Source organism: Bufo bufo, chromosome 4 (assembly GCF_905171765.1).
Source record: "Bufo bufo chromosome 4, aBufBuf1.1, whole genome shotgun sequence".
In the NCBI taxonomy this organism is placed as follows: domain Eukaryota; kingdom Metazoa; phylum Chordata; class Amphibia; order Anura; family Bufonidae; genus Bufo; species Bufo bufo.
In genome coordinates, this window is record NC_053392.1 from 602,777,140 (window position 1) to 602,792,069 (window position 14,930).

Consider the following 14,930-nt stretch of genomic DNA (forward strand, 5'->3'; position numbering starts at 1 on the left):
TCCTGACTAAATAATTAGTAGTGAATTGAATTTCTTGACGTAGTTCGGCGAAGCTGCCAAAAATTCGCTCATCTCTAATTATTATGACTCCATTCCTAAAGGAACATTCCAAGCAAACTTTGTTATGCCTACTGCAAGACCTGAGTTACACCCCACCTCATTCAAATAAATTGGACGGAGGAGATGTAATTACACCTGCTCGCCGCTGCAATGTCGAAGGTTAACAGGTTTACAGTGAAGAGAATGCAGAGCTTGCAGGAGCACTGCGTTCTCTTCAACCAGCTGATCATGGGGGTGCCAGGTGTCAGACTCCCCTCACCCGCTGATCTGGGATCTGAGGATAGGTAATCAATAATAGAAACCGGAAAACCCCTTTAAAGGGCATCTGTCAGCAGATTTGCCTCCCCATGTTCATATGTGCCACATTGCAGAAAAAAATTATGTTTTAATATATGCAAATGAGCCTCTAGGAGCAACGGGGGCGTTGCCGTTACACCTAGAGGTTCTGCTCTCTCTGCAACTGCCGCGCCCTCTGCACTTTGATTGACAGGGTCAGACATGATTTTGTACCAAGATAGAACATGACACTTTTTCTTTCAGCATAAAGAATCTTAACTTGCACCATATAGATGCGTAAAATGGACACAAAGGGCATTTTTGCAAATATTTTTCAACACTCGTGTATCAATACTTTAACTACCACTACTACCACTGCTGTTACTACTAGTATTACAACTACCACTGCTATTACCACTATTAGTACCACTACTACCACTACTACTATTTCTACTACCACCAATACTACTCTTACTATGACCACTTCAACTACTATTACTACTACCACTACTACTATTACTACCACCACTACTACTACTATTACTACTACCCCTACTACTATTACTACTATCACTAATATTATTATTATTATTATTATTATTATTATTATTACTACACTACTACCACTACTACCACCACTAATACTACTAATATTACTACTACCGCTGCTGCTACTACTACTACTACTACTGCCACCGCTACTTCTACTACCACCACTACTAATACTATTACTACTACCACCACTACAATCAGTACTAATACTACCATTACCACTACTACTACCAATGCTACTACTGCTGCTCCTACTACTACTACCACCACTACTATCAATATTACTACTACCACCACTACAAATACTACCACCACTACCAGTACTACCACAAATACTACCACTACCACTACTATCGCTACCACCACTACCAATACTGCTACCACTACTACTACTACCTATACTACTACTACTCCTAACACTACTACCACTACAACTTCTACCACTTCCACTACTAGTACTACTACTACCTATACTACTCTTACACCTACCACTACTGCTACTCCTAACACTACTACCACTACAACTTCTACCACTTACACTACTACTACTGCCACTATTACTACTACTACAATTACTACTGCATACAATTTCCTGAATACCCAATAGATATAAAGGTATTGGATGATTATTAGCATACCACACTTTTTATTACATTTTTCTTCCACTCTATTATTCTTATACTATATACAGAATGATAACTGATGATATTGTTACTTTGTTACTGTATATTCCACATTTGGTCTCTATGTATAACAGGTTAAACCTTCAGACAAAATTCCTCTGGGGAAGGACTTCTTCATGAACAATAATCATGTAGCGGCTGCTGACCGTTTTCCCAATTATCGTGACCTATCAGATGAATTTGAGCTTCTTCCGGGGGATTATGTCATTGTGGTAGCGACTTTAAATGCATCTGAAGAAGCTTCTTTCTACCTCCGTATTTATACTGAGAAACCAACCGAAGCACAGTGAGTGTTGTATGCAGAAATTATTTTGGAATCACTGCTGTGGATTGATTTAAAATTCACTTTTGCCCGTTGGTATGCTACTACTGTAATTTAAAGGGGATTTCCATTTGAAATGTAAATGTGGCTATGTAAATGTACATTGGAATTTAGAGCAGCAGCCAAAGTTTGGTTATGACACTCCTTTTACTTACAGAGATATCAGCATTTTTCTAGCCATTTATAGCGTCCATTTTTGTAAAGGTGAAAACAGGAAGTGCAGCCATATAACTTTGAATTGTCTTCTCAGAAACTCATAGGAAAACTGTTACTTTTTTGCTGATTGCTAGTTTCTTAAATGCTCAAAAGTGACTACTAAGGCCGTGAATTGTGTCCCACTTTTAATGTATGTGTATGACGAATGCCCCAAATGGATGCCAGAGACTGCCATCTTTTACCATAGAGTCCCATTCTAAAGAAAGTATCCATTTAATATATGTTTTTTTATTGGATTCTGCAGGATGGAAAAGTGCAGTGTACTATGCTTTTCCTTCCTGTTTCCTTCCTTCCATATACTATATATGTGGGACAAAAGTCTGATGTGAACAGAGCCTGACATCACTTCCTGTTAGTGTTGGGCGAGCATGCTCGGCCGAATACAAATTTTACTCGAGCATCGCATGTGCCGAGCATCGCAGTGTTCGGCCGAATACCGCGTGTGCCCGAGCGCGATGCTCGAGTCTCCTCCTCGCACGTTTGTTGGCTGCTAAGCAGCCAATAAACGTGCAGGTAAGTACTACCATTCGCTGTAATGCCGTAGCCATGTTGGCTGCTGGCATTACAGTGATTGGCTGGCCGTAACGCGTCATTCCGTGCTATGTAGCACCCAATGAAACGTGTTCGGCCCAGTCTTAGCCAGGGGGAGCTGGAAAGCAGAAGGGAGAGATAGTGTAGGGAGTGAAATAGGAATATTTTTGTTTTTATACTGGTTATAGACCCAAAAGTCAGTTTAAGGACTATAGTTGTATCTGGCAGCAATATATATTTTTAGCGCAACCTGCACTAAATAGCTTGCAATTGTTTGGCCGCTGCAGACAGCAACATTATCTGCGCTACATCTCTAGTATAACATTATTGCATCCGAAATATCATTGACATTCAGTGTAATTTTTTTCACCGCTGGTGACAGCGACATTATCTGCGCTACATCTCCTGTGTAACATGTGTGCAGCCTAAAAATATCTGTGACATCCAGTGTACTTTTTCTGTAGACGGTGTCTGCTGCGGACAGTTACATTACCTGCGCTACATCTCCTGCATAACGTTTGCGTATCCGAAATATCAGTGACATTCAGTCTAATTTTTTTTCTCCTGGTGGCAGCGACATTACTTGCGCTACAGCGACATTACCTGCACTACATCTCATGTATAACGTTTGCCCATCCTAAATAACAGTGACATTAATTTAGTGCAATTTTTTATTAGCCGCTGGTGACAGCAACATTACTTTTGCTATACCTCCTGTATAACGTGTGCGCATCCTAATAATATCTGTGACATTTTGTGTAGTTTATTTGCGTACACTTACAAAACTTTCACTACTGTACATGTGACATACTTGCAAGCATATATACTATTTATTATGCGCAAGGTGAGCAGTAAGGGACGGGGAAGTGGCTGTGCTGCTGATGGTGCACGCAGAGGCCGTGGCCCTGGGTGCGGTGAAACTGTGCCTGCTGCCAGAGCACAAGAAACACACTCATCCACGATACCTAGCTTCATGTCCCAGTTTGCAGGGCGGCGCAGGACACCACTCTCGAAGTCAGACCAGTGCGACCAGGTGGTCGGTTGCATTGCAGCAGATAATGCTTCCAGTCGGTTAAGCACCACCCTGTCTTTCACAAAGTCCAGTCTCAGTAGCCAAGAGTTTGTTCAGCAGAATCCTCACCCTGATCCTCCTTCCACCCAACATGGAGAGTCTTGGCAAACAAGTGATCACACACTCGGATATTCCGAGGAGCTCTTTTCATCGGCATTCCTTAATTTGGGCCTCTCGCCAAGACCGCTTGTAGAGGGACATGAGGAGATCTTGTGCCCTGATTCCCAAACTCTTGAGCATCCACAGTCCGAAGAAGATGACGGTGGGAACCGGCAATTAGTGTTTCACGAGGTGAATGATGATGATGAGACACAGTTGTCAATAAGTCAACCACAATTAGTGTCTCAAGAGGTTGATGATGAGGATGGGACACAGTTGTCAATAAGTGAGGTTGTTGTTAGGTCAACAAGTCAGGAGGATGACCAGAGTGAAGAAGTGGAAGAGGAGGTGCTGGACGATGAAGTTACTGACCCAACCTGGGAAGGTGGCAAGCCGAGCGTGGACAGCAATACAGAGGGGGAGGGATCCGTAGCACCACAACAGGCTGGAAGAGGCAGTGGGGTGGAAGAAGGGAGAAGGCGGGCCACACCAAACAGGCCCGGAACTGTTTACTGGAGCACCCCCTTGCAGCAGTCTCCCTTGCCAAGGGATAGGTGTTCAGCAGTCTGTCACTTTTTTGAGCAAAGTGCGGACGATAAAAGAATTGTCATTTGCAACCTGTGCCAAACCAAAATGAGCAGGGGCGTGAACACTAGCAACCTCACCACCACCAGCATGATCCGCCACATGGCATCAAAGCACCCTAATAGGTGGGCCGAACGCCTGGGTCCACAACTAGTGTCTGCGGGTCACACCACTGCCTCCTCTTCCCCTGTGTTACGTGCTGGCCAATCCCCTTTCCAAGACGCAGGCCCGGATGCCTCCCGCCATGCACCTGGATCTTCACAAGCACCATCAGTTACCACATCCACTTCTGTGTCCCAGCGCAGCATACAGATGTCTATACCCCAGGCCTTTGTACAAAAGCGCAAATATCAAGCCACCCAACCACAGGCCATAGCACTGAATGCACACATTTCCAAATTGCTGGCCGTGGAAAAATTGCCATTTAGGCTTGTGAAAACTGAAGCTTTCCGCAGCCTGATAGCGGCGGCTGTCCCGCGGTACTCTGCCCCCAGCCACCCAAATTTTTCCCAGTGTGCAGTCCCAGCCTTACACCAGCATGTGTCCTGTAACATCACCCGTGCCCTGACCAATGCAGGGATTGAGAAGGTCCACTTAACGACTGACACACGGACAAGTGCTTGTGGCCAGTGACGCTACATTTCCCTGACGGCACACTGGGTGAACGTTGTGGGTCGGGAGCGAGTCGTACCCTGGGGTGGCACAGGTGCTACCGACGCCAATGATTGCGGGCCCTACTTCCATCAGGGTCTCCGCCACCACCTACGTTAGTGGCTGCAACCCCTCCTTTACTTCCACCTCTGAATTATCATCTTGCCGCACCAGTCAGACATCAGTCAGTAGCTGGAAGCAGTGTGGCACTGCAGTGGGAAAGCGGCAACAGGCCATGCTTAAACTGATCTGCTTAGGTTACAAACAGCACACTGCCGCAGAGCTGTGGCAGGGTATAAGGGACCAGACTGAGCTGTGGCTCTCTCCACTCAACCTACAACCAGGCATGGTTGTGTCTGAAAATGGCCATAACTTGGTGGCATCTTTGGAGCTCGGCAAGATCGCACACATACCATGCCTAGCCCACGTGTTCATCCTAGTGGTTCAGTGGTTTCGTGCAACCTACCCCAATTTCCCTGAGCTACTGGTGAAGGTGCGCCACGTGTGTTCCGATTTCCGAAAGTCATCGACAGCTTCCGCCGGTCTGGCAATGCTGGTGAAGGAGTACATAGGAAGATGGTGAAGGAGTACATAGCAGACCGTGTCAGTGTTCTCAGTGATCCATGTGTGCCTTACAACTATTGGGTGTCCAAGCTGGACATATGGCACGAACTGGCGCTCTACGCCTTGGAGGTGCTGGCCTGCCCCGCCAGCGTTTTGTCAGAGCGTGTATTTAGTGCTGCTGCGGGCATAATAACTGATAAGCGTATCCGCCTGTCAACTGAAAATGCTGACAGGTTGACTCTTATAAATATTAACAAGGCCTGGATTGCCCCTGACTTCTCTACTCCACCAGAGGAAAGCGGCTAAACATAAAGGCACTTTAAATGTGGCTTTTATGGTGTATTGAATACACTGTATTCCCGTGAACCCCTTCCACCACAAAAAAGGGTATATGGTTCAATCTCCCTTTTCTCGTCCTTCTCCTCCATCATAACAACATGCTTATTAGGCTGCCCTCACTCCTAATGTTTTAGAAGGTCAGCTCAGGCCAGGGCCTCACCCATAATATTTTAGACGGTCAACAGCAGGCCCTCACCCATAATGTTTTAGAGGGTCAGCTCAGCAGCAGACCCTCACCCCTAAATTTTTAGATGGTCAGCTCAGCAGGAGGCCCTCGCCCACAAAATTTTTTAGATGGTCAGTTCGGCAGCAGGCCCTCGCCCACAAAATTTTTTAGATGGTCAGTTCGGCAGCAGGCCCTCGCCCACAAAATTTTTTAGATGGTCAGCTCAGCAGCAGGCCCTCACCCCTAATGTTTTAGAGGGTCACCAGCAGACCATCAATCATAATTTTTCAAGGTTGTGTATGATGTCCTCCTTTATGTGTAATAAAGGGTGTATTGGAGTGCCAGTTCCTTGTAAATTTTGGCAGCCCTTTCCCTTAGTGCATAGGCTTTATGAGTGTAGGAGTCCGACTACCTGAACAATTGTACCACAATGTGAATGAGGCCCTCCTTTATGTGATATACAGGTTGTATCGGAGTGCCTCTTCCTTGTAATTTTTGGCAGCACTTGCACTTTATATACAAGTAAATATATAGGAAAGAATATTTCCTAACAATTTTTCCTCTAAAATCGATTTTATCTTCGGTTTGGTGAGTATTATTGTCAGTCTGTAAAAGTGACGTACTACTCGGACAACATAGTTCCCAGCAGCGACCTGGGAGTCCAAGATGCATCCAGACATCCTCCCCATGCTGTTCCCGAACCAGACTGTTGGCACCATAAGGAATGGGAAGGGGAACACCGAACCTTCCTCTAGCCCCAACATACCAACCCCAACTAACCCCTTTAATAACGACACTGACACCGTTCCACTTTTAACCTTTTATTTTGTTGGGTGGTAATCGGCCACAGCTTTATTCAAACGGCAAAACCATAACCTAGAACCGTGCTCTCCGCCAGCCGCTGGTCTCCCAGCGGGCGGATACGCCCATTTTTCCTCCAACACCTTTACGCTGCAATAACTAGCCGCCAGCTGTGACTTTAAACATTCCAAGGAGGCACTTTGCCTATATAACCATTCCCCCGAATCACTTCTGATCACACCATCCGAACGAAACACCACACTATCAACTCACAGGGGAGGGAGGGAGGGACAAAGCGCTTCCGCTCAAAGAGGAAGAGGGAAGGGGGGACAGAGGCATATATGCCCTCCTGGCTGACCGCCCACTCTCCTAACCGGATCCCTTCATTAACCCCTGCATGCCCCACCAGAACAGGCATCAGAGGAAATATATATTAACAGGGGTAGGAAAACAGGGGGAGGGGGGGGCACCAGTCCCTGCCCACCCTCCCTAAGCCGTCGGGTGGCCACCAGACTGTTGGCACCATAAGGAATGGGAAGGGGAACACCGAACCTTCCTCTAGCCCCAACATACCAACCCCAACTAACCCCTTTAATAACGACACTGACACCGTTCCACTTTTAACCTTTTATTTTGTTGGGTGGTAATCGGCCACAGCTTTATTCAAACGGCAAAACCATAACCTAGAACCGTGCTCTCCGCCAGCCGCTGGTCTCCCAGCGGGCGGATACGCCCATTTTTCCTCCAACACCTTTACGCTGCAATAACTAGCCGCCAAGGAGGAGCACCGCCCTCAAACGGGGCTCCGACCACCACCCAACAAAAACATGGCTTGCTCTACCCCATCCTGGATACCTGAAAGAAAAATATCTAAACCTATATCATTCAGGTGTACCCCATCGGGCCTCATCAATGAACGGTTATCGCCCTCAAGCTGCCGGTGTCTGACAACCACACCACCCCGGGACCTGACGAAACGGGAAATACGGGCATTAATCGTTCTCCTACACCTCTCGACCGCCTCCTCACCCTGCCATACCACCCGAGGAACAACCTCAGACCAAACCAGGACCACCTCACGAAAAAATGAAGGGAAGCGCTCCAAATCGGACCTGATGAGGGTCAACAATTCCACCAGGGGAACAGAACACATATCGTTCCCCCCAGCATGTAAAACTAAAATAACCGGGCCCCTGGCCTGCGAACCGATTTCGACCACTTGCGACAGGAGCTGAGCCCATCGCAAACCCCGGATTCCTCTCCAGGCTACGTCCACTTCACGGAAGCCGAGGGACCTCCCCCCAGGTCGGCAATCAGCTCTCTGAGCCGCCCAGAAAACATACGAATGGCCCACGATCCACACGGCCGGACGCCCCGGACCTGCAAGAAAAAAGAGTTAGCGCCAAGCAAACGCCATACAAAACCAAGAGACCTGCAAATAAAACAATCTTATTGACCAACTCATACAAGTAACATGTACATAAATAAATTATAATCACATTCTTCCCATATCTTTTTTTTTATTTTTTTTTTATAACAGAAGGTCCGGTCTAATATACCTTGCAAAGCAGGCTGACTTCCACCTGCCAATTCTCATAACCTCCGATTCGGGTAAACCTGCCCTGGCCGCTTCCGTAGCCGCCCCAATACGGAATGAATGAGTACCGAACTCCCTGGGATTTACCCCAACTAACTCCAAACAAGACCTCAAAACCCGGGTGAACTGGAATTTGGTCAAGGGAGAACCGTCCGCATGCGCCAAGAAATTACAGCACTCCGGGCGAACTAAGCTATAGCTACCCACTAACCTAACAGGGCAAGAAATACCAGCCACCGGATATAGCGGAATCCAGGCACCCCTGCCAAACTGGTCCGTCTTAGACCGTCGGACCCGAATCCTCAAAGAATCATTACCTAACACCACGTCCTGACAAGAAAGACCTCCTGGCTTGCTACCAGAAGGGGCCACCAATTCTCCTAACCTCAGGGCCGCAAAGAAGGCTACGCTAAAACTACACGAAAACAACGCTACTTCAAAAGGCGATGTGCAAACTTCAGGAAGCCTGGACAGAAGCCTACCCAGCAAGTTAAACGAGATCGATCTTCGGCTCTCCCGAGAGACAAACTCCTTTCTCCAACCCTTCATGGCCTGACGGATAATGAACTGCTTAGTCACATCAACCCACCCGCGCAATTTGAAATGAAAGGCGACACCAGCCAGGCGTCGTTGCGCGACCGCTGCAGAAACTCGCGTAGCCCGCAAGCGCAATAACCAATCAATTGTGACATCCAATCGTAGGTCATCCCGGGAAACCACGTCTCTGCCATTCACCATTTCCCACCACTGAGCCCACGCCTTACCATGCGCCTGCCAAGTCGCCGGGGAAACAGATGAACGAACCAGCGACATCAGCTCCTGTCCACCAGGTCCCACAGGTACGACGGGCATTCCCTGCCCTCCAAATCCGCTCCCGGAAGAAAAGACCTGAAATCCTGCCAACGAAAACGGGAAAGAGCATCAGCAATTTTATTATCAACACCTGGAACATGACGAGCCCTAAAACAGATATTACATTCGAGGCACCGAAGTACGAGATGCCGGAGCAACGCCAGAACCGGGAGAGAAGAGGAAGACAAGGTATTGACAGCATAAGCCACACTCAAATTGTCCGTCCAAAAAGAAACATGCTTATTGGCTAGCCGGTCCTTCCACAATTCCACCGACACCACAATCGGGAACAACTCCAATAACGTGAGGTTCTTGCACAAACCAGCAGATCGCCAGGCGTCAGGCCACTCACCGGCACACCATTCCACCCCCAAAATCGTACCAAAACCACATGACCCGGAAGCATCTGAAAACAGGGACAGTTCAGAGTTAGGGGTAACCACCGACATGTAACAGGTATGACCATTGAAAGATTGTAGAAAAGCCCTCCAGACCCGCAAGTCCTTCTTCAGTGACGCAGTGACCCGAATGCGATGGCGGGGGACTGCACACCCCTGGTAGCTAAAGATAAACGGCGGGCAAAAACACGGCCCATGGGCATCACCCTACAAGCAAAGCACAAGAGGCCCAAAAGAGACTGCATCTGTAGGAGGGTAACCTTCTTAACTGCCAAAAACCCATCAATTAAATCTAAAAGCTTCTGAAGCTTATCACCTGGCAACCGAAAAACCATATCAACCGTGTCAATCTCAATACCCAGAAACGACAAACACGTGACAGGGCCTTCTGTTTTCTCCATGGAAATCGGAACCCCAAACTGCGCCATCCTCTCTAAAAACAAATTCAGCAATAACAAGCAACCATCCCCAGATCCTGGAGAAACAAAAAGAAAGTCATCCAAATAATGTAAAACCGATGTAGAGCCCGACTCATAACGGACGACCCATTCCAGAAAAGAACCAAACAACTCAAAATAATGACATGAAATGGAGCAACCCATAGGGAGACACGTATCATAGTAATACTTACCGTCTACACAGCAACCTAGTAAATGAAAACAATCAGGGTGAACAGGGAGCAGACGGAAAGCTGATTCAATATCCGACTTGGCCAGGAGGGCCCCCTTGCCCGCCTCCCTGACCAACGCAACCGCTCGGTCAAAGGAGACGTAAGACACAGAAGCGTCCTCCGGACTAATGGCATTGTTCACTGACGAACCCTTGGGGTGGGACAAATGATGAATCAACCTGAACTTACCCGGTTCTTTCTTAGGGACCACGCCAAGCGGGGAGACCCGTAAATTAGGGAAAGGTACCTCATCAAACGGACCCTTAATCCTGCCCAATGAAACCTCCTTATAGACCTTGTCCCTGAGAACCTCTGGTAACTCCCGAGCCGACTTCAAGTTATCCGAAAAAAACGGAGAACGGTTAAGAACAAAGGGGATAAAAAACCCAAAGGAAAAACCAAACCGGAGTTGAGACGCAGCCTGTTTATTGGGGTACCTGTCTAACCAGGGGCCCATCTCTGCCACGCTCACCGGGGTCCTTATATCCCCCTTGTTCAAACTGTTTGGCAGACCTAACTGCGGGGCGGGTGCACTTACTAGCTGGGTGAGGGCCTCCACAGGCGGAGCACTCATGCTTGAATCTACACAACCCAGCAAACCTGCAGCTCCCTTCGTTAAACAACCAGCAAGACCCGGGACGGCGGACGGCCACCGGTCCATGGGAAGGTGATCCCCCTGAACCAGCGGCCGCCGCTGGAAAGGGAGGGGGCCTCTGTGCCACCATTAATCTCAACCACACGTCCGTCGCCTTCACCCCCCACCCCATCTCTGGATGTAACGCCAAGCGACGACGAAACTCCTCATCGTATCGCCACCAGGCGCTGCCCCCATGCGATTTGTAGGCACTATAAATAATATCCTGATAAACGAACAGCTCGGAACATCGCTCAGGATGACGCTGTCCCATAACACAACCCAAAACAGAAAAGGCCTGCAACCAATTGTTCATGGTCTTGGCCACCCGAGGTCTACGCTCAGAAGGTTTATCCGAGAAGCGCCTCTCCTTGTCCACCGTGTGTTGGTCCACCGATATGAGGGACCAAACATCCACGTACTGGTTAGCCCAAACCTTCTCCCTAACCGCTTCCTCCAGGTGGGAACCAAGGAGGCTGACCCCGCAATAGCATGAATCCTTGTGAACCCCCGCAAGTACCGGGGCCTGTTTAACACTGGGAGGAGGGGGTCCCTGAACCTGGGCAGGCTGTTGCAAACGCTCTAACAACATCTTCATTAACTCGGCTGTGTTCATATCCCCCGCCCCCGCCCCCAAAACTTCAGTAGGTTGGTACTCACCAGAAGAAGCGACTGGAACCACCGCAGGAACGGGAACTGAAACCTCAGGCTGAACAGCCGTCGCAGGAGCCAGGCTACGGACCCTGGATGACTGATGACTCGACCGCCCACTGCGACGCGAACGTGCTGCTCTACCAGACTCCACCGATGCCGCCAACGACCCTTCAGAGGAGGACGGCGAGCGCCATCTGGAGGATCTGGAGCGCCTGCTCCACGCCGAGCCTCCAGACCTGCGGCGGGAGTGACGCCTGCGTGAACCCCGCCGACCGCGTCTCCTGCTCTCCGGAGAGGAGGATGACGAACTGGACCGGACCCTGCGCTGGCGTGACCCATGGGGGAGGGGAGAGGGGGGTGGCAGCGGGCAAGAATTAAATGCAGGGGTGGAAAGGGAGGCCACCTGCACCACATCATCATTGTGAGAATGGGGGGCAGCCACCTCTATAACTGCTGCTGGTGGCAAAGCCCCATCTACTTGTAACTGCCCCTGGGGCTCATGAGGGGCCAAGGGCTGAGAAGCTGGAGGGGTGAGGGGGAGACCCTGGGAGGAGGAGCTGCTTGCCTGCGCTCCCATGATAATACTTCTGCCCCAAGCTGCAGTCACACAAGCGGCAGCAGGACGGGACACAAGGGAGGAGGAAACAGGAAGGGGCGGAGCCACCGCTGACTCGGCAGCACAGGGGACCTGCCGGCCAGCCAGAGCTGCATCAGCACTGATAGCAGCACCTAAGGTACGGGGAAATGAAGGGGGGGGACTGTGCCCAAACCTAGCGGGGGGGCGGATGAACCGAGCGGACCGCCGGCCCCCCACTGCAGTACTGGGATCAGCTAACATTACCTCCCCAGGGGTGCACGCCAAGCCAGGGGAGGAGGAAGGCTGAGGGGAACCGAGGCTGCTCAAAAATGAGCGCAGCCATCCCTCACCCCCCTCCACCATTCTCGCCCTCAAAGCCTCCAGCAGGGGGGCATCTGAGGCGGACATCTTCATGCGGACAGAGCGCTGCTTCCTTACCCACAAAGCGCTTCCGCTCAAAGAGGAAGAGGGAAGGCGGGACAGAGGCATATATGCCCTCCTGGCTGACCGCCCACTCTCCTAACCGGATCCCTTCATTAACCCCTGCATGCCCCACCAGAACAGGCATCAGAGGAAATATATATTAACAGGGGTAGGAAAACGGGGGGGGGGGGGGCACCAGTCCCTGCCCACCCTCCCTAAGCCGTCGGGTGGCCACCATTTCAGTGGTGTTTCCATTCATTTTTGACCTTTTCATGTCAACCAGACACCCTCCCTTCTTCGGTAGAGCACCCGAGCATCCCGTACAGCACTTTGGTGCTCGACCAACACTGGCTATTTTTGGGAGGAAATCTTCTTTTACCCCTTAGTGACCTCCAATATACCTTTTTATGGCAGTCACTAAGGGGCCTTACGATAGCCGTGCTCCTGCTCTAAGGGATCCAGGTCATTAAACTCTTTAGATGCCGCAAGCAACAGCGCCCGGATCATGTAAGTAGTTGCAGAGACAGCAGACTCCCTCTATCTCCTATCGGCACCCCCCTCGAATAAAATGGAGGATTGACGATGTCTGTGCATGCAGGCCGGAGCCTAGTGGAGTCCACAGGCATGCCTCCAGTTTGCCCTAGTAGGCCCTACCTCTCTGCCACAGTCTGCTGGTGAAGAGTGCAATGTATTTTAGAAGCTATCAAAAGATATTATAGTCCACTTGTGGGACTCTTAAATGTTTACAAAAAAGATTTTAAAAAGGTTTTTTTTTATTAAAAATTCCAACTGTAGTAGGTCCATGGAGGACCTACTACAGATGCTGCTGCTGGAGCAATTCTATGATGAGCTATCAACAGATATCCAAGAGTGGGTAAGGGACCGCAACCCTACGTCGCTCCCTGAAGCGGCCAGGAAAGCAGAACAATAATATGGATGCCCGCAGGCAACAGAAACCTGTACCAGCTAGGACAGTAGTAAGACCCATCGTAGGGACTACCTACCCCACTGGCCCAGCAGCACCACCTCGGCAGCTTCCACCCCCAGCAACCCCACAACAGCGGTTCCGGCAACCCAACCCCGGACAGTGCCACCAGTGCCAGAAACGGGGGCACTACAAGAGAGACTGCCCGCAACTCCGGGACCGACCACCATGGATCCAGCCAGGCCCACCACCACCACCACCCAGTGCAGCAGCACACTATTACCAGACCGATACACAACATGCAACCGTAGAACAGTGGGAAGTGCTACATAAAGCCAATCCACTCCAGTCAGAGGCATAAAATCGCCAACACCATCGGCAGACGGTCTATTTGGAGGGAAAAGCAGTACAAGGTCTCCGCGACTCGGGACCCACCATAACACTGGTAAAGAGCCACCTAGTGCCCAACCACGCCAGAACCAGGGTAGCCGGGGGAGCAGTATACCGGCTACCCACAGCAAGGGTACATTTGCATTGGGGAGCGGGGTCTGGAAATGTGGAAGTGGGGTTAATGCCGCAACTACCGGCAGAGGTTTTGTTGAGGAACGATCTGGGGAAGCTCACCTCCGCTTTTGAGCCCCAGACCACCGCCATTGGAGAAGCACACCCAGTTGTCACCCGGCAACAGGCCCGCACCCAGGATTACAACTCACACCCAGAGGTTCAGGTAAGAGATCCTTCCCCTTCCTTAGAGTGTGTCCCCTGGGCTCCCCCTAGTGAATTTGAGGCAGAGGTGATCACTGACCCCACGTTACAAGTATATAGAGATAAGGTCATCTCTGACCAACCCGGGGCTCAGGGGGAGAGATTTGTTTGGGACAAGAAATTGTTATACAGGGAGTCTGAGAAAAAACTAGGCGGGTGAGACCCGATTTTCATTAGGAAGCTGGTGGTACCGCAGTGGTACCGATCAGAGTTGCTCCCAATAGCACCTGATATTCCGCTATCCGGACATTTAGGGGTCAGTCGCACCCAGTATCGATTGACCCAGAGTTTCTTCTGGCCAGGAATCAGTCAAGAAGTCAGGAAGTACTGCAATACCTGTGACACATGCCAGAGAGTAGGGAAGACAGGGGACTGCCAGAAAGCCAAGTTACACCCCTTACCCATAGTTGAGGAACCGTTTAGCCGAGTAGCGGTGGATATAGTGGGTCCCTTAACCAAGCCTAGCCCCTCTGGCAAGAGATTTATCTTGACAGTGGTGGACTACGCTACCAAATATC

The 14,930-nt window shown here is 49.8% G+C and overlaps 1 protein-coding gene across 1 annotated transcript in view; it reads left to right on the plus strand.

Moving 5' to 3' along the window:
• LOC120999594 (calpain-8-like) overlaps nucleotides 1–14,930 on the plus strand; it is a 105,925-nt gene that overhangs the window by 54,540 nt on the left and 36,455 nt on the right. The window contains exon 11 of the mRNA XM_040430551.1: nucleotides 1,646–1,857. Within this exon, the coding sequence (XP_040286485.1) occupies nucleotides 1,646–1,857 (212 nt within the window). The remainder of the gene's footprint in view (nucleotides 1–1,645; nucleotides 1,858–14,930) is intronic.